The sequence below is a fragment of the Salvelinus namaycush genome, chromosome 18, assembly GCF_016432855.1.
Source record: "Salvelinus namaycush isolate Seneca chromosome 18, SaNama_1.0, whole genome shotgun sequence".
Classification (NCBI taxonomy): domain Eukaryota; kingdom Metazoa; phylum Chordata; class Actinopteri; order Salmoniformes; family Salmonidae; genus Salvelinus; species Salvelinus namaycush.
In genome coordinates this window covers 24,897,994-24,923,297 of record NC_052324.1, presented here as the reverse complement: position 1 = coordinate 24,923,297, position 25,304 = coordinate 24,897,994, and the positions used below count along the sequence as shown (strand labels likewise).

The 25,304-nt window shown below is 42.9% G+C and overlaps 1 protein-coding gene across 1 annotated transcript in view; it reads left to right on the top strand.

Annotated features, from left to right (window-relative positions):
• Positions 1 to 25,304, top strand: part of LOC120063257 (armadillo repeat protein deleted in velo-cardio-facial syndrome homolog) — a 155,271-nt gene that overhangs the window by 97,734 nt on the left and 32,233 nt on the right. The window contains exons 5-8 of the mRNA XM_039013516.1: positions 4,718 to 4,901; positions 13,738 to 13,855; positions 14,082 to 14,253; positions 17,448 to 17,519. Coding sequence (XP_038869444.1) covers positions 4,718 to 4,901; positions 13,738 to 13,855; positions 14,082 to 14,253; positions 17,448 to 17,519 — 546 coding nt within the window. The remainder of the gene's footprint in view (positions 1 to 4,717; positions 4,902 to 13,737; positions 13,856 to 14,081; positions 14,254 to 17,447; positions 17,520 to 25,304) is intronic.

Below are 25,304 nucleotides of genomic sequence, written 5' to 3'. Positions count from 1 at the left end.
CACCACTAATAAGCTGAGCTTCTCATTCATTTTTTCTTCACCTCACATAGTAAGTCAACAAAGTCTTTTTTTGAACATCCATTGTGAATTATGGCCTAGTAGTTCCTCACAGCAGGCCTATTTTTAAAATCTTTCCAACAATCTCCCCCTCAATAATCACCAAGCCTCGGTGTGAAAGATCAAAATATCATCATCTGATAATCCCATATATCCAGTGGAAACATCATAAAATACCTGAACACTTTTCCCTTGTGTAAAAACAGCTGTCTGTGGAAACTCTGAGGGCCCAGAATAGGCTAGTTGATACAATATTGAAAGTTCGCTAGAGAGAGCTTCAGACCAGATCCAGTTGATTGATTTGATACAATATTGCACTTCACTAGCATAGCTCAAATCAAGACAGATAGAAAGGCAGGCAGACAGGCTGAGTAGAGAGATTAATGTGATTGAAAGAACTAGCATTTTCATTAATAGTTTTTCTTCTGTTTTTATTTTGTCGGCTTTAATATTTTTTACTTAGTTTATAATGCAAGGTAAAGGCCAACGGCTGCATTGGCGAGTTGCTCTCATTTAGCCGCCAATGATCACAGTGTATCAATGTGTCCATATGGCAGAGGCTGGTGATCTCGCATTAGATGCATTTTAAGTTTTATATTTTTATCATTTTAATTAACCATGTGACAATGATTTTGAGAAAGGAAAATGTTATTATTGAAATTAAACTGTTACACGAAAATGTGCATATGAAAATCATAACTGGTAGAATAAATGGTATGCTCCCCCAAACTTAACTCACGCACCGCCTATGAAGTCTTCATAAAATAATTTCCTCCATGTTTCCATGGTAGGATTTTCAAGCAAGGTAAGACATGCCTCATACTATGAAGTAAAACATTCAGGTTTCAAACAATTAAGTATGTTTTCGAAATGCATACTGCCTCCAGCTCACATTGTAAAGTGGTGGGTGACGTGCCAATAGCCTGCCTACCGTTGTTTTTTCTGCTGGCCCAGTCAATTTTGCCAGAAACAATTGTATTTGTCGGCTTTTCATTTTTTTTTATTGGACAAAAGCCGGCAATTACCGGCTAACGAAAACCCTGTCATACACACATTCTCTCCAGACACATCCACAGACACACTCATACACACAGCCCAATCAACATATATGTGGCCTCTGCCTGTCGTACCTTAACTCTCTTCCCACCTGCCGTGGCCGCCTCCTCTACTATCTCCTGGACTGTCCGTCATCTCTGCTCAGCAATTAGGCTGTGATGCTTTATTTGATTTTATTAGGATCCCCATTAGTCGAAGCCAATGGTGACAGCTAGTCTTACTGGGGTCTGACACATAACGAAAAATACAAAATACTTTACAAATGACATGAATTTAAAAACATTAACATGTAGTGTGGGTGCATCTATCAGTTACACATACATGTCAGTACATACACACAGCAAGTAGGTCACTTGGGGGAGAGGTGTTGTGCCATGAGGTGTTAGGAGAGCAGTAGGAGAGTTACAGCCTACCCCACAGTATGGCTAATATGTATGTGCCTTCCTTCTCCCTCTCTTTCCCTCTCCCTTTCTCTCTCTCTCCCTCTTTCCCTACTCTGTCTCTCTCTCTCCCCTCCCTCCCTCCCTCCCTCCCTCTCCCAGGCTATAATCTGTGATTAATGGCAGGGGGAGGATGAGGTATAATGGGCAGCTCTAAGTGTATGGGCCTGTTAGAGCAGCATGGCTGCAGCAGCCAGCGCCCAAGAAATGGGATTAGCCGCCCAGGGTCCTGGCCTGGCCTGCCTCGGATTGGCTTTCAGTCCCATCCCTTACCTTGGGATTTGATTAGCGAGAGAGAGGGAGGAGTGTCCATCCATGAGGCAGCAGGTTCTTGGGGACTGGGGAGATGGGGAAAGAAAGTATGATGTGAAAGAACCGGCGGACTTTAGAAATGGCACTGTGTTGGAGGTAATCTGGCCCAGATGAAGTGAGAGAGGGAGTGACAGAGAGATCCCTACAAACCCTGCTCGCTGCATGGCCACTGTCTGTGAAGTATGGATACTGTCTGTCACTCCCCCAGCCAGCGTTCAGTCATGTCAACAGACTAACTGTACTGTGACTGTGAGCTATGGCTATTGTGACTGGCTGTACTGTGAGCTATGGCCACTGTTTGTGATTTATTAAAGCTATGCCACATAGAAATGCATTCTCCTCTGCTCACTGTAGGAAGTGAAGGATGTCACTGTCACAAACAGTATTTTATCCTTTAATGGTTGGTTCTGAAGGGCTTGGGATGACAGCCATATCAGCAGGCTGGTCAATGTAATATACAGTAATAATGGGCTGTTAGTGTGGACTGTGGACCCAGGCGGCGTCACAAATAGCACCCTATTCCCTATATAGTGCAGTACTTTTGCACAATATAGAGAATAGGGTAGTGCACCTAATGGGGAATAGGGTTCCATATGGGACGCTGCCTCACTCCGAATTTATTTTGTCAGTGGATGGTTCCGGAAATTAAAGGAGAAAGAAAACCCTGTACCACAGCAGATTATAGGTCCCAGTCTTCTTGGTAAATCTGATATTTCTCAAGACACAGATTTAATTTCTTTTCCCATTTTTCTGTGATTTGTAAATGTTTACTTCACTTAAGCTTCTCCTAGCATAGCTGCAAAACAAATGCCAAAGTGCATAAAATATACTGAATGGAAATATAAACGCAACATTTAAAGTGTTGGTCCCATGTTTCATGAGCTGAAATAAAAGATCCCAGAAATGTTCCATATGCACAAAAAGCTTATTTCTCTCAAATTTTGTGCACAAATTTGTTTACACCAGAGCTGTTTACTCCAGAGCTGTTGCCAGAGAATTTAATGTTCATTTCTCTACCTTAAGCCGCATCCAATGTCATTTTAGAGAATTTGGCAGTACGTCCAAATGGCCTCACAGCCGCAGACCACGTGTAACCACGCCAGCCCAGGACCTCCACATCCAACCTCCACATCCGGGGGGGGGGGGGGGGGGGGGGGGGGGGGGCTCATTCTGATTGGCTGAGCCTGGCTCCCCAGTGGGTGGGCCTATGCCTTCCCAGGTCCACCCATGGCTGTGCCCCTGCCCAGACGTGAAATAGATTAGGGCCTAATGAATGTATTTCAACTGATTGATTTCCTTACATGAACTGTAACTGAGTAAAATCTTTGAAATTGTTGCATGTTGCGTTTATATTTTTGTTCAGTATATATTGCCCATAGTATGTCTCTCTCTCTATCTCTCTCTTTTAATTTCATTTAAATAAATGTTCAGTAGCAGTTGATTGCATTGTGCCTAATGTTGATTAATGTACTTCCAAAGATTGTGGATTGTTCCAGTAAGGGCTGTAGACTATCGTTGGCTGCTATTGGCTGCTTGTTGACCACCTGCTTGCTGTGACTAATTATCCATGGAATCTATAGTTGATTAAACACTGTGCCTGCTAACGTTTACTACCAGTGATGGAGGGCTGTTAACCATCATTGGCTACTTTTGGTGTGTTTACCGCTGGTTGTCAGAGCCAATGGGGTGATGCTAATGGGCCAGTGTTGGAGGTAATCAACCCAGCAGCCTCCCAGGCAGCCCAGTCTCCTGTTGTTCATGCGTGAGTGCCACAGTAACACGCCACTGACTTTTTTGAAAAAGTCAAATTAACCTCTAGCAATACGACATGGCTGTTCCCTTAGCGACACAGAGCTCAGTTCTGCCTATCAAGCAAGCTATGGTCCATGTTACCAGAGTGCTAAGGCCTTCAGTGCCTCATGGCCTTGCAGTGTTTAGGTAATGGAGTATGGAGGCCATTTTCAGTTGTAAGTACTTTACAGATGTACTTATTGTTGTTGGAGGGAGGTAGTGGTATTCTCAAACCACAAGTTAACCCCACGAGAGGGACAAAGGTATATTTAGATGTTATAGTGTGCAGTAAGCATGATCTGACAGCGGAAATATTGACCGTGTGGAAACTGTGTTGCTTGTGTGTATAGAAGATTTAGCTAAACGGTGTAGCTTCTAGCTGTAATTGTTGTCTGAGTAAGAAATAATCCCAGTGCCGAGGGAGCCCATACTTTCTGACCCCAGAATGAACAATTGTCTTACTATTCCTCCCCCACTAGGCCTTGTCCGGGGATGAGGGAGGAGGGGAACTGCAGTGAAGATAGTCAAAATAAAGACCCTGTGTGTGTAGGGGACTGTATGTGGACTTTGAAGTCATTCTATAATATTTTGTTTTCCACAAACCGAAAGGTCTTGCCCCGATACATCCTTTTGTTATGAAATCCCTCCTGATTCTCTATTTATTGCAATTGTTGCCAGGCTCCATGCCGGCTGTATTTATAAACCTCTCCTCATCGTGTGTGTGTGTCCTCCCCTCCCTCCCTCTCTCTGAGATTACAGAAAGTGCAGGCACAATGATTGAATTATAATCAGTGTGAGACACAGTAGTCTATCTCCTCACTGTGTGAGCGAAAACAGGACTTTGTTCTCACTGTTCTCACTGTGTTTTGTATGTTACTAGTTTCATTTTGCATGAATGGTTGTTCACTCAGATGTGAAAGTAATCAAAGAATGATCGTTTTTCCTTTCTCCCCTTCTCTTTCCTCCACATCCTCTCCCTCCATCCTCTCCTTTCCTCTCTCCCTCTCCCTCTCTCCCTCTCCCAATCACCACCTCCCCTCCCTCCCTCCTCCACTCCACAGGGACCCTGTGGAACCTGTCTTCCTATGAGCCTCTGAAGATGGTGATTATAAACCACGGACTGCAGACTTTGACCAACGAGGTCATCATCCCCCACTCAGGCTGGGAGCATGAGCCCAACGAGGACTCCAAACCTCGTGATGCAGAGTGGACCACCGTCTTCAAGAACACATCAGGATGTCTGAGGTAATAGCTTGCTTGAGGCCTACTACACACACACGCTCCTCTTAAAGGTACTTCCACCATAGTGAAGCAGATGAAAGATGGTTAAAGTAACACATCAGCAGGCCCATGGTACAATGCATATGGACTAGCCAGGCCACCACTCTCACTCCAGCACTTCAGCTAAAGAGGCTATTCTCTGAATGACAGAGGGAGTTAAAAGACATTTTCCACCAGTGCATTTGATAATGAACAGATAAAAATCGATGGTCTCCTATGCTGCTGTGGCCATTAGCAGTGCTATTAACAGACCCCTGTACAGACAGCCTCAGGTTCCTTAGAGGCCATCCTAGCAACCTGATGCTTGATTAGGACTTCCGGGGCCACAATGGCTTATCGCCATGGTTACCTCTCCCATAATGACATAAGCCATTTTAAATCCACGTCCCTTTCTCCCTGAGATAAAAGGTTGTGAGGGGTTGGAAGGGGTTGGGTTGGGTCGATTTGGACCGGAATAAATTAGTGTGCAGATTTATAAAAATCTGATCACAGGTTGGTGAGAAAGTCCTGTTTTCCTCCTCAATTTATTCAAGGCTAGATGACATAATGCACAGCATCTAGTAGATAGCAACATTCTCCTCAATGTATTCCTGCTGTGGATTATTGTGTCCATAAACCTTTTCTCAATTGGAACACATTATCAAACTGTTGGTTAATCAGGAGACAAAAGTTAGCTAGTCCAGTATCTAGATACTGTCATTCAAGACTACTGCCCTCATCTATTCAGCTGGCATACTGACTGACCTTGGTTGACCTTTTAGTGAAAGTGTTAAAACAGGAAGCCAGTGTTTGAGCCTGAGGGCTATGATATCAGCCAGTCCCCCCCCCCCCCCCCCCCCCCACACACACACACAGGAGATAACAGACATTGAGTCTGGTCTGGTTGTCTGAGTTAAGCCAATAGTCCTCCAGGAGATAAGGTTGATAGGTGGGTTTGTTTCTCTGCTTTCTATCCCCACCAGTAAACTAGCCACGGCTGCTGTGTCCAACCTCAACTGGATCCCGCTGAGGAAGTCTCCAATATGTTGTAACACATGGGACTCCAGGAATTATGCTTGTGGATGGCCTCTCTAGTGCTATGGGGTCCTTTAGTGTTTCTAATAAAGATGTAGAAGCTACAATATCTTTATATTGGCTATGACTTCTCTACCAGTGTCCATTTTGCCAAACTTCAGACAACTACCTAGTATTTTTTCCCTCTTTCTCTCGTCTCCTGTCGTGACTTGGGCCTTGTGTTTTGGCAGTATACCACCCTAGTGAAGCACCAAAAGATATCCTCTGTACCAGCTATACTGTATGTTGCCCCAGCCCCATCGAAGCCAACCCACAGTCCCTAATCCACTGCAGCTCAGCTCAGCAGTCAGTGCAGTCTGTTGGTCAGGATCCAAGTCAACACTTTCTACCAACCCCCTGCTGTTTTGGTCAAATGTAACCCATTCCAGATTAACCCATTCTTCTGTTTTGGTTCTCTCTCTCTCTCTCTCTCTGTCTATCTCTCGCTCTCGCTCTCGCTCTTGCTCCCGCTCTCTCTCTCTCTCTCTCTCTCTCTCTCTCTCTCTCTCTCTCTCTCTCTCTCTCTCTCTCTCTCTCTCTCTCTCTCTCTCTCTCTCTCTCTCTCTCTCTCTACCTACTGTCGAGTACATCTCCATGGCAACTGTAACCAATGACACTCTCTGTTGCCTAGTAAGCTGGCCAGAGGCAGAAGCAGATTTGTGTGGAGATCTGCTGATGTATGGGAGATTGTGTTTACTCGTGCCTTGACAGAACTGCACATTTGCTGCTTAGGTCACTATAACCTCTATATGCTTTTTGGCATATTATTTCCTTTTGGGAGGATGAGGGTGTGAATATTCCTGCCTCTTGAAGACTGTGTTTGTGCATGAATGTACATGTATGTATGTGTGTGTGAGAGAGAGTGAGTTCTTTAAGCTGTGGTCTTCTGTAGCTTAGTTGGTAGAGCATGGCTCTTGAAAAGCCAGGATAGTGGGTTAAATTCCCAGGACCACCCAAAAGTCTTTTTTGATAAAAGCGTCTGCTAAATGGCCTATACAGTGGGAATCATAAGTATTCACCCCACTTGTATTTTTTCAAATTTTGTTGTGTTACAAAGTGGGATTGAAATATATTTAATTGTGATTGTTTGTTATTGATCTACACAAAATACTTCATAATGTCAAAGTGAAAATAAAATATTTCACATTTTTACAAATTTACTAAAATATAGTCATAAGTATTCACCTCCTTTGTTTAAAAAAGCCTAAATTAGTTCAGGAATAAAAGTTTGCTTAACAAATCACATAATAAGTTACCAGGACTTACTCTGTGTGAAATAATAGGGGTTGACATGATTTTTGAATGACTACCCCTTCATCTGTCCCCTATAAATACAACATCTGTTCAAGTATTGAATTTCAATCACAGATTCAACTACAAAGACCAGGGAACTTTTCAAAAGCCTCAAAAAGGAGGGCAGTGATTGGTAAATCGGTGACAATAAGAAATCAGACATTGAATGTCTCTTTTAAGGATGGTCAGGTTAATAATTGTGCTGTGGATGATGTATTAAACCACCCAGACACATTGAAGATACAGTCGTCCTTCTTAACTGAGCTGCAGGACAGGAAGGAAACTGCTCAGTGATGTCATCATGAGGCCATTGGTGATTTTAAAACAATTCAATGACTATGATAGGAGAAAACTGAGAATGGATGAACAATGTTGTAGTGACTCCACAATATTTACCTAAATGACAGAGCAAAAAGAAGAATACAAATATACAGAATATAAACATTCCAAAACATACATCATGTATGCAACAAGGTACTAAAGTAATACTGCAAAAAACCACAGCAAAGGAATAGACTTTTTGGCCTAAAAGCAAAGCCTTGTGTTTGGGGCAAATCCAACTACACATCACTGAGTAAATACTTTCTTATTTTCAAGCATGGTGGTGGCTGCATCATGGTAGAGTGGGGAGTTTTTCAGGATAAAAAGTTATGGAGCTAAGCACATGCAAATCCTAAAGGAAAACCTGTTTCACCTTTAAGACACTGGGAGAGGAATTCACCTTTCAGCAGGAAAACAATAACCTACAACACAAGGCCAAATGTATATTGGAGCTGCTTACCAAGAAGATAGTGAATGTTCCTGAGTGGCCAAGTTACAGGTTTGACTCAAATCTGCTTGAAAATCTATGGCAATAATTGAACATATCTGTCTAGCAATGATCCTCAAAATCTGACTTTTGAAAAGAATAACGGGCAAATATTGCACAATCCAAGTGTTCCAAAACTCTTAGAGACTTGCCCAGATAGACTCACAGCTGTAATCGCTGCCAAAGGTGATTATAACATGTATTGACTCAGTGGGGGCGAATACTTATTTAATCAAGGTACAGTATATTAGTGTTTTATTTTTCATTCATCTTAAAAAATATATACTTGTTCTTCCACCGTGACATTAGAGTATTTTGTGTAGATCATTGAAAAAAATGTCATTTGAATCCCTCTCTGAAACACAATAAAGCGTGAAGAAATCCAAGGGGGGTGAATACTTATTATACCCACTGTATTTTTATATATATTATGACCTTGTGATGAGGGACATGGTGGTGCCAGAGGTCAGGACACTTCATCAGTCTCCACCAGGGAGGCTGTCTCTCTCTGACCCACTCCCAGAGGACAGCCTATTGTCCCTTTATGGCCACATGTCACCATGACTAACCCCTGGGACCGGGCAGTTGATATACGGGCCACACAATGGACACACAGACACACACACTCTCTCACACACCCTCACACACATTCTCTCTCACACACACCCTCACACATACAGATTGACATTGAAACACACACACATGCACAAATTGACACCCACAATAGATGTACTTTCTAGAAAAAGCAACAATAAAATGCCTGCCAATAAAAAACACGTATCCCACTTTGTATGTCGGCCCAAACATACACCTACTGTAAGCGCACACAAACAACCACACACACAACTCTTCCTTCAAATCAATCCCTGTTGGATGCACCTTGGTGGCCGTTATGGGTGGAAGTGATTTCTCTGGGCCAAAAGGGATGTTTTATGACTTGGGAATAGAGGCCCAGATGGTCTGCGCTGTCTGCTTCTCTACCATAGATTAGTTTTAATTAGGCCAAAGTGTGTAATGGCCCAGGCTCTACCTGAGATGAATGGAGTCTGCCCCAGAGACTGATTGCAAGTATGACTGTGTGTGTGTGTGTGTGTGTCATGCTGGCAGGGCACAAGGCTTTGACTGCCCCCCTCAACCCCTCCACAGTGGTGGCAGGCATCCTCCTCCAGGACTTGCTGGGTGGTTGGTAATGTGATTATATGGCACAGAAAGGGAACATTCTTAAATGAAGTCCCCAGCGAGCCTGGCAGCTTCTGCTCTCTCTCCACAACTAAACTCTCTGAAAAGGCCTATACAGAGCCTCTTTGCAGGTTGTATTCACTCAAACTACACGGAACAAAACTATAAACCAACATGTAAAGTGTTCGTCCCATGTTTTATGAGCTGAAATAAAAGATCCCAGAAATGTTTCATATGCACAAAAAACATATTTCTCTCAAACTTCGTGCACAAATTTGTTTACTGGCCCTGTTAGTGAGCATTTATCCTTTGCCAAGATAATCCATCCACCTGACAGGTGTGGCATATCAAGAAGCTGATTAAAAAACACAATCATTACATAGGTGCACCTTGTGCTGTGGACAATAAAAGAGTCTCTAAAATGTGCAGTTTTGTCACACAACACAATGTCACAGATGTCTCAAATTTTGAGGGAGCGTGCATTGGCATACGGACTGCAGGAATGTCCACCAGAGCTGTTGCCAGAGAATTGAATATTAATTTCTCGAACATAAGCCGCCTCCAATGTCGTTTTAGAGAATTTGGCAGTACATCCATCCAGCCGCACAACCAAAGTCCACTTGTATGGCGTCGTGTGGGGGCGAGTGGTTTGCTGACGTCAACGAGTGCGCCATGGTGGCGGTGGGGTTATGGTATGGGCAGGCATAATCTACGGACAACTAACACAACAGCATTTTATCGATGGCAATTTGAATGCATAGAGATACCGTGACAAGATCCTGAAGCCCATTGTCATGCCATTCATCTGCCGCCATCACCTCATGTTTCAGCATGATAATGCATGGCCCCATGTCGCAAGAATTTGTACACAATTCCTGGAAGCTGAAAATGTCCCAGTTCTTCCATGGGCTGCATACTCACCAGACATGTCACCCATTGAGCGCGTTTGGGATGCTCTGGATCGACGTGTATGGCGGCGTGTTCCAGTTCCCGACAATATCCAGCAACTTCGCACAGCCATTGAAGAGGAATTAAGATGGCGACGACAGAGATGGCCGCCTCGCTTCGAGTCCTTAGTAAACTATGCAGTATATTGTTTTTTACATTGTTAGCCCAGAAAATCTTAAGCGTTATTAGATACAGCCCGGAAAAAACTATTGGATATAAGAGTGACGTCAACTTACCAACATTACGACCAGGAATACGACTTTCCCAAAGTGGATCCTTTGTTCGGACCACTACCCAGGACAGTGGATCTAATCCTCGAAGCCTACCCAAAACAACGTCGCCGCAGACGGAGCGGCTTCCTGGTCAGGCTCCGTAGGAGTGCACACCGCCCACCACTTCTGAGTATACTACTCGCCAATGTCCAGTCTCTTGACAAAAGGTAGATGAAATTAGAGCAAGGGTTGCCTTCCAGAGAGACATCAGAGATTGTAACATTCTCTGTTTCACGGAAACATAACTCTCTCGAGATACGTTGTCGGAGTCGGTTCAGCCACCAGGCTTCTTCATGCGTCACGCCGATAGAGATAAAAACCTCTCTGGGAAGAAGAAGGATGGGGGTGTATGCTTCATGATTAACGACTCAGGGTGTAATCTCAACAACATAGAGGAACTCAAGACCTTCTGCTCACGCGACCTAGAATTATTTACAATCAAATGCCGGCCATATTATCTCCCAAGAGAATTCTTGTCAGTTATCGTCATGGCTGTGTATAAACCCCCTCAAGCAGACACCACGATGGCCCTGAAGGAACTTCACTGAACTCTCTGTAAATTGGAAACCATATATCCTGAGGCTGCATTTATTGTAGCTGTGGATTTTAACAATGCAAATTTGAGAACAAGTCTACCTAAATTCTATCAACATATTTATTGCAGCACTCGCGCAGGCAATACACTGGATCACTGCTACTCTAACTTCCATGATGCATACAAGGCCCTCCCTCACCCTCCCTTTGGCAAATCTGACCACGACTCCATCTTGCTCCTACCGTCTTATAGACAGAAACTCAAACAGGATGTACCTGTGACTAGAACCATTCAACGCTTGCTGGTCTGACCAATCGGAATCCATGCTTCAAGATTGTTTGGATTATGCGGACTGGGAAATGTTCTGAGCAGCCTCAGAGAATAACATCGATCTATACACTGATTCATTGAGTGAGTTTATAAGGAAGTGTGTTGGAGATGTTGTACCCACTGTGACTATTAAAACATACCCTAACCAGAAACTGTGGATGGATGGCGGCATCGACATCTAGCTTCCAGACAAATTAAACACCTTCTTTGCCCGCTTTGAGGATAATACAGTGCCACCGTCGCAGCCTGCTAACAAGGACCCCCCCTCCTTCTCCGTGGCCGAGGTGAGTAAGACATTTAAAGATGTTAACCCTCGCAAGGCTGCTGGCCCAGACGGCATCCCTAGCCACATCCTCAGAGCATGCACAGACCAGCTGGCTGGTGTGTTTACGGACATATTCAATCGCTCCCTATCCCAGTCTGCTGATGGCCACCATTGTTCCTGTACCCAAGAAGGCAAAGATAACTGAACTAAATGACTACCGCCCCGTAGCACTCATTTCTGTCATCATGAAGTGCTTTGAGAGACTAGTCAAGGATCATATCACCACCACATTACCTGCCACCCTAGACCCACTTCAGTTTGCATACCGCCCCAACAGGTCCACAGACGATGCAATCGTCATCACACTGCACACAGCCCTATCCCATCTGGACAAAAGGAATACCTATGTAAGAATGCTGTTCATTGACTACAGCTCAGCATTCAACACCATAGTACCCTCCAAGCTCATCATCAAGCTGGAGGCCCTGGGTCTCAACCCCGCCCTGTGCAATTGGGTACTGGACTTTCTGACGGGCCGCCCCCAGGTGGTGAAGGTAGGAAACAACATCTCGACTTTGCTGACCCTCAACACTGGGGCCCCACAAGGGTGCGTTCTCAGCCCCCTCCTGTACCCCCTGTTGACCCATGACTGCGTGGCCGTACACGCCTCCAACTCAATCATCAAGTTTGCAGACGACACAACAGTAGTGGGCTTGATTACCAACAACGACGAGGCAGCCTACAGGGAGGACGTGAGGGCACTCGGAGTGTGGTGTCGGGAAAACAACCTCTCACTCAACGTCAACAAAACAAAGCAGATGATGGTGTACTTCAGGAATGGTCCACCCACACAGACAGTGTGGTGAAGAAGGTGCAATAGTGCCTCTTCAACCTCAGGAGGCTGAAGAAATTTGGCTTGTCACCTGAAACCCTGACAAACTTTTACAGATGCACAATCGAGAGCATCCTGTCGGGCTATATCACCGCCTGGTACGGCAACTGCACCGCCCTCAACCGCAAGGCTCTCCAGAGGGTCTGCACACCGCATTACCGGGGGCAGACTACCTGTCCTCCAAGACACCTACAGCACCCGATGTCACAGGAAGGCCAAAAAGATAATCAAGGACAATAACCACCCGAGCCACTGCCTGTTCACCCCGCTACCATCCAGAAGGCGAGGTCAGTACAGGTGATCAAAGCTGGGACAGAGAAACTGAAAAACAGCTTCTATCTCAAGGCCATCAGACTGCTAAACAGCAATCACTAATTCAGAGAGGCTGCTGCCTCCATAGAGACTCATATCACTGGCCACTTTAATAAATGGATCACTAGTCACTTTAAACAATGCCACTTTAATAATGTTAACATATCTCACATTACTCATCTCGTATGTATATAATGTACTTTATACCATCTATTGCACCATGCCTATGCCGCTCATCCATATATTTATATGTACATATTCTTTTCCTCCCTTTAGATTTGTGTGTATTAGGTAGTTGTTGGAGCGTTGTTAAATTACTTGTTAGATATTACTGCACTGTCGGAACTAGAAGCACAAGCATTTCACTACACTCGCATTAACATCTGCTAACGATGTGTATTTGACCAATACGATTTGATTTGATATGGAGTGGGACAACATTCCACAGACCACAATCAACAACCTGATCAACCCTATGCGAAGGAGATGTGTCGTGCTGCATGATGCAAATGGTGGTCACACCAGATACTGACTGGTTTTCTGTTCCTTGCCTCTACCTTTTTTTTAAGGTATCTGTGACCAACAGATGCAAATCTGTATTCCCAGTCATGTGAAATCCCTAGATGAAGGCCTAATTTATTTATTTTAATGGACTGATTTTATTATATGAACTGTAACTCAGTAAAATATTTGTTGTTGCATGTTGTGTTTATATTTTTGTTCAATTTACATTAGTCTGATTTGGAATGAAGAATCCGCAAGTACCATTTGCAAGTCTACCAATCTGTTTATATTCTTGAGGCTTTTTAATGAAATGCTTTTGGTCTTTAAAACATGTGGTTGTTTTCTGTGTCTCTGACCTGTGAATCTCTGTCTCTTTAACCTCCCTGTCTCTCTGCCTTCTCTACCCCAGGAATGTGAGTTCGGACGGGGCTGAGGCAAGGCGCAGACTAAGGGAGTGTGAGGGGCTTGTGGATGCTCTGCTGCACGCCCTGCAGTCAGCTGTGGGCAAGAAAGACATGGACAACAAGGTGAGCCTCCAAAACGACCGATATTGCTATATCTGCATTGTCAATATGTTCTATATTCATAGGAGACATTTAATACCGTGGATGCAGATCTCTTAACTGCTGAGTTTTGCTGTTCTCTATCTAATTTCCTAGCAAATAACCAGTTCCTTTCATATGATATTGCTTGATCAATCTGTATAGGTTGAATTGACATTGTCCCTCCCTCTACCTCTATCCCCCCCACCAGTCTGTGGAGAACTGTGTGTGTATCATGAGGAACCTGTCTTACCATGTTCACAAAGAGATCCCAGGGGCAGAGAAGTTCACAGACCCGTACGTTCTGCAGGCCCCGGGCTCTGCGGGCCCTCAGAGGAAGAAGAAGGATGACGCAGGCTGCTTTGGAGGGAAGAAGGCCAAAGGTAAGAGGACAAAACAGAGGGAGACTGGCGAGACATAGGCCCAGTCCCAAGACATAGGCCCAGTCCCAAAATGTAGGCCCAGCTTCAAAACGTAGGCCCAGCTTCAAAATGTAGACCCAGTCCCAAAACGAGTCTCTTCCATGGACCGCCAGTGATGGCTGATCTGTAGGAAGTACCTATTAACAACAATACAGAAAAAGTTCTCACTTTTCTCCTTATCTGGCATTCAGTTACAATGGAATCTAAACCTGTATGCTATTTGCAAAATGGGACATGTCCGTTTGTATAGTTAACTGTATGTATCCAGGCCTATCACACAGTTTTTCAGCTCTTTAAAGCTCTATTTACCTAATTTAGCCCAGAGCTGTTTCTCCCTAGACAGTTACAGTATTTAGTATAGGCTACCTCTGGTCCTAAACAGATACAGAATGTAATTCGTATATTTGCTACCTCTCAATCACTGGCTGACTAATCGCTGAACAACAAGCAGAGCTCCCTCTCCCACAACAAATCATGATGGAAATTAATAACTTAGCCAATGATGTGACACCCAATTTCACTGACCTTTCACCCCTCGGGGTCCAAAGGAGGACGTCACTGATTTAGAGGCCAAGAAAGCACTGGAGCATGTGTCTAAAAGTGTGTGTGTTTACAGATTAATATCATAGATGGCAATCTCAAGCGAATTAGCCAGTCGGCTTCTATTGTACATAGCAGTTAATGAGGTGTGTTTAGCCTTCACAGGCCCTGGAGGTGTACTTTGAAGGAGAGAGAGCCTACATTAAAAAAGCTAAACATGGCCCTATAAAACCAGCATGAGTGCTGGAAGGGGAGTCAGATCTTTCAGGAGAGCTGTTTAGACAACACAGTCTTTCCCAGCAATTAGTTACATGATAAACGCTCTAAATTACCCCCCCGAATTCTGACACTTGCCATTAAAGCCATTACCATGAACAGACGCTTCAGGCCAACTTATTTAGTGAATGCTAATGGTTGCTTTTTGCGTTTGTCTTTTTATTCTTGATTCCTGTATTCCTGTGCTGTTATGTGTGGCTGGCTTAGTGCCTTGTGTGGCAGTGACTGACCCTCTCTCTCCTCGTTTGTGGCACTACAGTGTAGTGATACACACACGCACATTGGTTTTACTATCCACGTGGGGACCAAAAAATGTAGTCCCATCCAAAATTATTTTTTCCCTAACCTTAACCCCAAACCCCTAACCCTAAAACTAAACCTAACCCTAATTCCTAATCCTAACCCTAACCGTAACCCTAACCGTAACCCTAACCCCTAAGCCTAAAATACCGACGAAATGTCCCCAAATTTTCCTTGTTTTACTATTCTTCTGAGGACTTTTGGAACACAAATGGATGCTAAAGTTAGACCACACACTTCTTTCTCTATAATGAGCCGAGCACACTGACACCACAGCCTCTTTGAACACTGTCCCAAAAGAATACCTGTGGAGTGCTAATGGGATTTACTCTCCGCTTGTCTCCTTTTAACTTATATACTTGTTTCTTTCCTTATATTCTCCCACTCTCTCTCTTGCTCTCTTTCTTTCCCTCTGCCTCTTAGTGCTGAGCGATTAAAACCAGTTAACTGTAACTAAATGTAATGGAAAATGTAATCTACGTAATTCCCAAAAGTAATTATTTGTCATGAGAGTGCCATAAACAATGAGTAGTAATGCGGATTACTCCAAGAAAGGATAAAATCTCACCTTTCTGGTCATTTCTGGATTTCGTCAGACAGCTCTGCAGCTAGCCTAGCTAAATAAGATGACTAAAGACAGAACAGTATGGGGAGTACAGAGGTTACGTTGTCTGGTTGTTTGGCTGCTACTGCTTAAACACAGATGAGATGATGACTTTAAGGATTTACAAATAATACAATTATAAAATAAAAACAAAGTAATATACACAACTGAAATATTATATTATTTCATAGTCATTTCCAATTTTTCCATTGATGTCTACCCAATGTGGACCTGACAGAGAAGGGAATATTTTCTATGTTTTGGCAATTGAATGTTCAATATTTTTGGCTGTGGAACTTCCATTAAAAAGCTCAAAAATAAGTGTAATGTCATTATTTCATAATGCATATAATGTTTAAAAGAATAATTGAAACCGAAATCGTAAACTGTGGTAGTTTTGTAAGACTAACCGAAACTGAACCGACAAAGAAAAGCACTAATCGCTCAGCACTACTGCCTCTATTTCTCCTTTCCCTCCCTTGCTTTCTTTCTAACTTACACCCTCTCTCTCTCTCTCTCTCTCTCTCTCATCTCTCTCTCTCTCTCTCTCTCTCTCTCTCTCTCTCTCTCTCTCTCTCTCTCTCTCTCTCAAATGTACAGCCCCAAGTTGACTGAAGTGTTTACTTGTTATTGTCACCTCTAATCCTCACAACCTATTTTATCATTTACTCTTCTCTTCTCCCTGCTTGTGTTTTTGGCATTGCTGCTGCTTCCTTGGCTAACTATAGAGGAATGGTTTAATCAAGGTGAGTGTCCTCATGTCTTGACTCAGCACACCCTCTCACCCCTTCCCTTATAGCTACTGTAGCATTAGCAGTTTGGGTCTCCTCCAAAAAGTTTGAAGGACTTCACGTGTTTCCACCCTTTAATTGCTGCACCCTTACTGTAGTTCTTCCTCTTTCATCATGCCCCCCAACGTCATGGTGTTAGTAATCCAAACCTAGCCTAATCTCGGGGGTAGAGGTAGGGGAGGGCCAGGTAAGACGGGTAAGTCTGGGTAGTGAAAAAGAACTTGGGCTCTAGTTTTTAGTCCCAGCTTTAGACTGCAGTGCAGTTTCCCCTCATCCTGCTGGTAAGTTCTGTTTGAATTGTTAAAGGTTGAATCTCACATAGTGACATAGGCATGTCCCCTCCCTGTTGAGGATATTGATGGAGAGAGGTTCATTAGCTGGCCCTTCTGTAGTCACCTGGCTCCATTACCCTCCCTGCATTATTAAAGGGGATTCCCACCTGCCATCTCTGGGAAGGGCTGCTACTAGACTTGTGTGTGCAGTGATGCATGTTTCTGTGTGCGTGTGTCTGTGCATGCATGCGTGTGTGTGTTCATCTGCGCGTGTGTGTGTGGTCCTGCATCGTCTCTCGGACATTGTCAGTGAACTCTGTCAGGTTGTCTCTGAATGTGGCATTTATATATGTTCTCTCTGGCTCTATCCAGCCAGAAAAAACGGCGAGAATGACAAAAACTACGATACGCTGGATCTACCCAAGCGCACAGAACCCACAAAAGGTAGGCTTGTTCTGTCAATGAGGTTTACTTAGTACAACTTCAACCTGTCGTTCCTTTTCTTGTCACTGAAAGGGAGAATATCCCAAATCCATGACTGCCATTGACTTTCTGTCAAATGTTATTTAAAGAGAAATGACCAAATCAGCCTTGTTTTGACAAAAATGCTACCAAGAAATAAATTGGCTTATCGTGGATGGTTTGGTCTGACTGGAAGGATGTCAAGTGTTGCACTTGCTTACACATGCTAGAGTGGCGTAGGGTACCATTTCGTTACTTCTTAAATTGCCACCTTGACAGTTGACTGCTGCTGATTTGATGTCATTAGCTAGGTTGATATGATAACAACGCTTTTGCTAGCAGAGCTCCCAGTCCTTTTGTGAAGCACTCCCAAGCATTTGAGCTGCTTGACATGAGAGTTGAATAGCAGCCAATGTTTCTGTAGCCTATGAGTTTCAGGGACACAACTAGTTACAAGGCCAGCTAGTCCCCTCCTATTTCAGCAGTGTTGGAACAGTGTTGATGGGTGTAAATGGCTGATTCTGGGTTCAGGCAGACAGACAGGCAGACAGCTATTGGCCAGCAGCAGATTTGTAGATGGTGTAAGCAAGTGGGTCACCTGGGCCTGTGGGGTAAAGCAGCTGTGTAGGAAGTGGGTCTCTTCCAGCCTCTCCAAGTCTCTCTACTGTCAAACCTGGCTAGGATTAACCAGGCTCACTATAGATACAGAACCTGAGAGGACCAACAGACTGTTGCAGTACTCCACTCCCTTTAGCTGAGCTAGCACCAGACTCAAAGATTCATCTTCCCAAGTATTTATATGTCTATAGGCCTACTTTAAGAGTCAACTGATACTCGAAGCAATGTCTTATCTAAATTGTTTACTTATAACATGAGTCCCTACATGTACTGCTTATTTCTAATACACTTGAGGAATGTTATGTCACCATGAAATGGTTTGCTGTACTGCTGTACTGTTTTACCATCTGGAGCTTTTGATACAATAAATATAGGTTGTTTACTGTTGTACTGTTCCTTCTACTGATTTAATGAGTACTTGTCTTGTGTCTCTGTGCAGAAACATTTCCATCTTCGCCCTTTTCTCCTCGCCTTTCTAAAGAATAAACACCTCAACCAGTTGCTACAGTCAAACAACTTTGGCATGCAGCCACCACAACAAATCTCTTTGCTGTGGTCTGCCTTTGTGGGTGTTTGCTTGTGTGTGTTTGTTTGTGTGTGTGTGCGCACGCACCTGTGTTTTTCTGTCTGCATATAGCAGTTGAGAGAGATATGTGTGTATATTGTGGGCTGAGGTATTCACACATCAGTGCCTTCATCATGTCTAATGGCAACCATTCAGTCAATAGCACTTCCTGTGTGGCTACAATTAGCCACATTAGCAAGCTAAAGTGGGCCTCTTATTAAACTAGATTACAATTAATTGCGGTGCTTTACGGAGGTAAGCCGATTCTGCCTCATTTTTATCACTCTAAAATCAAGTAAGCAGAAGAGCTGTGAGAAGGATAATTAGCATGTTCAATAGGCTGCACTCACTGGAAGCGCTAGGCACCCTAGGCTAGCTGCAACACAGGCTGCGCACACTAGGCTAGCTGCAACACAGGCTGGACTCACTGGTAGTGCTAGGCATGCTAGGCTAGCTGCAACACAGGCTGCGCTCACTGGAAGCGCTAGGTACACTAGGCTAGCTGCAACACTGGCTGCACTCACTAGAAAGTAGCAATTGGCTAGCTGCAATTTGATCAAGTTTCAATGGCACACAATTGCGTCACTTCTGTGTTTTCATCTAGGGATATAGTGTTGAGATGATGCGTGTTTGGGAGAGCAGTTGCTGTATTTCATGCATGAGGATGAAAACATGATTTTTTTGGTGTTTACCTGTATTACATATACATGATGTAAATGTGGTGTGAAGTAAACGGATTAACTTGATGACACAGGTAAAGCTACGGTGACTCTAAGTATGTCAAACTTGGATTATTGCTCAACTGAATTAATCATTTTATAGTAGCTACAGTAGTAGGATGGCAGCTGTAGTCTAGGCATGATAATTCAAATAGGATATTACACTCACCTACACTGTTTATTTGTCTATGATAATCCTGTGTACTGTGGATGTACTTTCACTTACAGTACATGTTAGTTTATCTGTGTAAATTCAGTGTATTTCCCCCTTGTTTATTTTAGAGAATGTGGGGATAGGGCAGCTCTTCTCCCCAAAATGCGCTGGCGGAGCTGAAATAACAGGGAAAGATTTGTGGGAGATTTCATGTTTATTTCATCCCTGATTTGTTGTCAACATCACTTACCAACATGCAGGAGTCTATAATTACGGTAATACCCAGCATGAGATATAGGGCTCCAGCAGTGTATTGAAACATGAACTCACTCACACATACACACACACTAGTAGTGATTGGTCTGCACCCGGATGAGGGCGTGGAGGAAGATGTTATGGACATGAATCATTTCAGGGACATAATTTTGAATTCACTATGAGTTTGTTATTCTGTGTATAACTAATTGTCCCTGCCTGATTGCACTATAAAGAGGTGCTGTTGATAGAACATAGATCATTAAAGGACTTCCAAAGTTCCTGTTATTGCATTATTCATGGTCCCTGAGAGGAGAACAGAGGCGCTGGAACTCTGAAAGAAGAAAGCATTTCATTAGGGAGAGAGAGAGTGTGTCAGCCAGCAAGATGATGGAACACTCACCCCAACGTTAATTTAAACGGCACAATGTTAAACCTTTTGCTTTGAGGAAAGGTCATGTGTGTGTGCGTGTGTGTGTGTGTGCGTGTGTGCGCGCGTGCGTGTGCGTGTGCGTGTGTGTCAGAGAGCAGAGGGAAATCACTTCAAAAGAAAACAGTTTTCTTTTGGGTTGTTTCTTCAGTTTCGGATGTGTGGGGAGAGAGAGAGGCAGCAGAGTGGAATGATGCAGTTTTGAAAAAGCAGAAACAGTCTTGAGTCATTAAACCCCTTTGTTTTGGCAAGCCTAAATAAGTTAAGGAGTAAAAAAATTATTAACAACTCACATAATAAATTGCATGCAATAATAGTGTTAAACATGATTTTTTAACAACTACCTCATCTCTGTACTCTACACATAGAATTACCTGTAAATTCCCTCAGTCGAGCAGTGAATTTCAACCTCATATTCAACCACAAAACCAGGGAGGTTTTTGTAATGCCTCACAAAAAATGGCACCTATTGGTAAATGCATTTTTAAAAATGTTTAAAGCAGACATTGAATATCCCTTTGAGCATGGTGAAGCGATTAATTACACTTTGAAATTGTATTTGTATTTATTAGGGATCCCCATTAGCTGCCAAGGCAGCAGCTACTCTTCTTGCGGTCCAAACACACCAAGCACCCACATTACATATAAAACAAAACATATAACAGTGAACTATGTTTGTACTGAATGAGCTAAAGATAGAACAGTACATCATATAACATCCCTACACCATCACATATTCACAACACAAAATATTCAATACTACCATACAACAATATCACAATGTGTGCGTATCCATGTGTCTGCACCTTTGTGTAGTTAATGGTGTATCAATACACCCAGTCACTACAAAGATACAGGGCGTCTTCCGAACTCAGTTGCCGTAGAGGAAGGAAAATGCTCAGGGATTTCATCATGAGGCCAATGGTGACTATAAAACAGTTGTAGTTACTCTACAACATTGTAGTTACTCCACAATACTAACTTAAATGACAGAGTGAAAAGAAGGAAGCCTGTACAGAATAAAAATATTCCAAAACATGCATCCTGTTTACGATAAGGCACTAAAGTAAAACTGCAAAAAAAAATGTTATGTCCTGAATACAAAGCCTTATGTTTCTATTTGTATTTGTATTTATAATGGATCCCCATTATGGATCCCCATCAGCCACTCTTCCAGGGGCCCAGCAAAATTAAGGCAGTTATAAAAAAAAATAACATTACAATACATTCACAACACTTCTCACAACATATTAAGTGTGTGCCCTCAGGCCCCTATTCTACTACCACATATCTACAACACAAAATCCATGTGTACGTGTGTATATAGTACTTAAGTTATCGTCAAATCAAATCAAATTTTATTGGTCACATACACATGGTTAGCAGATGTTAATGCGGGTGTAGCGACAGTGCAGTAATATCTAACAAGTAATCTAACAAATTCGTGGAATGTCTTGGGTGTATGCATGGGTTTCCTGTGTTTTCAACATGTCAATACCTCTCACAAATACAAGTAGTGATGAAGTCTCCTCCACTTTCAGCCAGGAGAGATTACATGTATATTATTAATGTTAGCTCTCTGTGTACATACAAGGGCCAGCCGTGCTGCCCTGTTCTGAACCATTTGCAATTTTCCTGAGTCCCTCTTTGTGACACCTGACCACACGACTGAACAGTAGTCCAGGTGCAACAAAACTAGGGCCTGTAGGACCTGCCTTGTTGATAGTGCTGTTAAGAATGCAGAGGAGCATTTTATTATGGACAGACTTCTCCCCATCCTAGCTACTGTTATATCAATATGTTTTGACCATGACAGTTTATAACCCAGGGTCACTCCAAGCAGTTTAGTCTTCTTAACGTGCTCAAATTGTATGGGCTATTTACAGATGGGCTGTGTTCAGCTGCAGCGATCGGTAAGCTGCACAGATAGCTGATGCTTAAAGTTAGTGAGGGAGATATAAGTCTCCAACTTCAGCAATTTTTGCAATTTGTTCCAGTCATTGGCAGCAGAGAACTGGAAGGAAAGGCGGCCAAAGGGGGTGTTGGCTTTGGGGATGACCAGTGAGATATACCTGCTGGAGCGCATGCTATGGAATTGTAGGAAGAGAGGTTCCAGATTGTCTAGCCCAGCTGATTTGTACGGGTCCAGGTTTTGCAGCTCTTTCAGAACATCTGCTATCTGGATTTGGGTGAAGGAGAAGCTGGGGAGGCTTGGACAAGTAGCTGCAGGGGATGTGGAGCAGTTGGCCCGGGGTTGGGGTAGCCAGGAGGAAAGCATGGCCAGCCATAGAGAAATTCTTACTGAAATTTTCAGTGGGCAGCTGCACTGAGGCTAGGAAACACTGTCCCCACCGATAAATTCTCCATGGACTTTACAGTGTCCCAAAACTTTTTGGAGTTAGAGCTACAGGATGCAAATTTCTGTTTGAAAAAGCTAGCCTTTGCTTTCCTATCTGACTGCGTGTATTGGTTCCTGACTTCCCTGAAAAGTTGCATATCGCGGGGACTATTCGATGCTAGTGCAGTCCGCCACAGGATGTTTTTGTGCTGGTCGAGGGCAGTCAGGTCTGGAGTGAACCAAGGGCTATATCTGTTCTTAGTTCTACATTTTTTGAAAGGGGCATGCTTATTTAAGATGGTTAGGAAATTACTTTTAAAGAACGACCAGGCATCCTCTACTGACGGGATGAAGTCAATATCCTTCTTAGGTAGGGGAATAACTTTTGATTCCCTCTAGGCTTCTAGTAGGCTTAAATGGAAGATATGGCGAATAGGAGTGGCAATATAGTCCGCTATTATCCTCAGTAATTTTACATTCAAGTTGTCAGACCCCAGGGCTTGTCATTGTTGATAGACAACAATACTTTTTTCACCTCTTCCACACTTACTTTTTACGTAATTCAAAATGACAATGCTTGTCTTTCATAATTTGGTCAGATATACTTGGACATGTAGTGTCAGTGTTTGTTGCTGGCATGTAATGCCTAAATTTGCTGATCTTGCCAATGAAAAAATATTAGTTGGCAATATCAGTGGGTTTTGTGATGAATGAGCCATCTGATTCAATGAATTATGGTGCTCCAAAGCTTTTTACTATCATTTTTAAAGTCATGTGTCTTTGTTTCATAGTGTAGTTTCTTCTTTTTATTCAGTTTAGTCACAAGATTTCTCAATTTGCAGTACGTTTGCCAGTTGGTTGTACAGGCAGACCTATTTGCCATTTCTTTTGCCTCTTCCCTCTCAACCATACCATTTTTTAATTCCTCATCAATCCACTGGGATGATTTAACAGTTTTTACAGTCATTTTCTTAATGGGTACATGCTTATTAGTAACTGGGATAAGCAATTTCATAAATGTGTCAATTGCAGCGTCTGGTTGGTCGTAATTACACACCACGGACCAACAAATATTATTTACATCAACATCATAGGATTCACTACAAAACATATTATATGACCTCTTATGCACTTTATTAGGCCCAGCTTTTGGAACTTTGGTTTTTCTAGATATGGCTACTATATTGTGATCGCTACATCTGATGGATTTTGATACTGCTTTCAAACAAATTTCTGCAGCATTAGTAAAGATGTGATCAATACATGTTGATGATTTGATTGAACCAGGTTGCAGGCACTAGTTACAGTTTGAAGCTTTCTCTTGAGTGGGCAGCTTGATGAAAGCCAGCTAATATTTAAATCACCCAGAAAATAAAAATCAAGCATTTCACACCAGAATGGCCTTTAGGTGAGGCAGAGGAGCCTGAAGCCATATTACTTCAACAGTGTTTAACATGAGATCGTCTCTATGCTTTACAGGAATGTGGTTCTGAATATAAACAGCCACACCTCCACCTTTGGCATTGCTGTCTTTTCTGTAGATCTTATAACCATGTATTGCTAGCACTGTATCATCAAAGGTATTATCTAAGTGAGTTTCAGAGATTGTCAGAATATGAATGGCATCTGTTACTAGGAAATTATTGATTTCGTGAACCTTGTTTCTTAAACTACATATGTTAACATGGGCTATTTTTAACACATCTGGGATGCTTGATTGTTTTTCTTGCTTTACTGGGAAGCTTAGCATAGGTAGATATGCTCTGGTTCTTTATGTTAGTACAGGGTGAGCTGCACGCAGTGGACTTCCTTCTAGGACACACCACCTCAGTGTTAACAGTATAACTCTGGTTCATAAGCATATGATTACTATAGCTGTAGGATCAGCAGAGGCATTCAGGGCAGTAAAAGGGACATACAGTACATTAGGTTACTTACATTGTGTCTTCCAACACCCCTGGGATAATGTACATTTGCTGAAGCATTATGACAACTCAGCGACACAATTAGCTGGACTTGGGCCATTGATAAGTTATTGTCTCAACACAGCCTTATAATGCTGTGAAAGGATCCAGAAACCCAAATGATTTGGGTGGATCCCATCCTCCTTATAATACAAGCTTTGTTTCCAGAAGGTATCAAAATTGGCAATAAATGTTACACCCACAGAGCTGCAATAGTCTCGTAGTCAGTTATGGAGGGCTAAAAGTCTGCTGAACAATTCCATGCCACGATTTAGGGAGGGCAGAGGACCAGAAAATATGGGGCGTTTGTTGGTGTCAAGTAGTGACCCAATCAGGTCTTTAAAATCCATCTTCAACTGTTCTGAGCTGCCCTTCATAATGTTTGGGGAAAATCCAACACATCACTGAGCACCGCTATTCATATTTTTAAGCATGGTGGTGGCTGCATCATGTTATGGGTATGCTTGTCATCAGCAAGGACTACGGATTGTTTCAGGATAAAAATAAATGGAATAGAGCTAAGCACAGGTGAAATTCTAGAGGAGAACTCTAGAAATGTTCCTAAAAACATGTTTCACTTTGTCATTATGGTGTATTTTATGTATGTGGATGGGTAGGGAATACATATATTTAATCTATTTTGAATTCAGGCTGTAACACAACAAAATGTGAAATATGTTAAGGGGTATGAATACTTTCTGATGGCACTGTGTGTGTATATTTA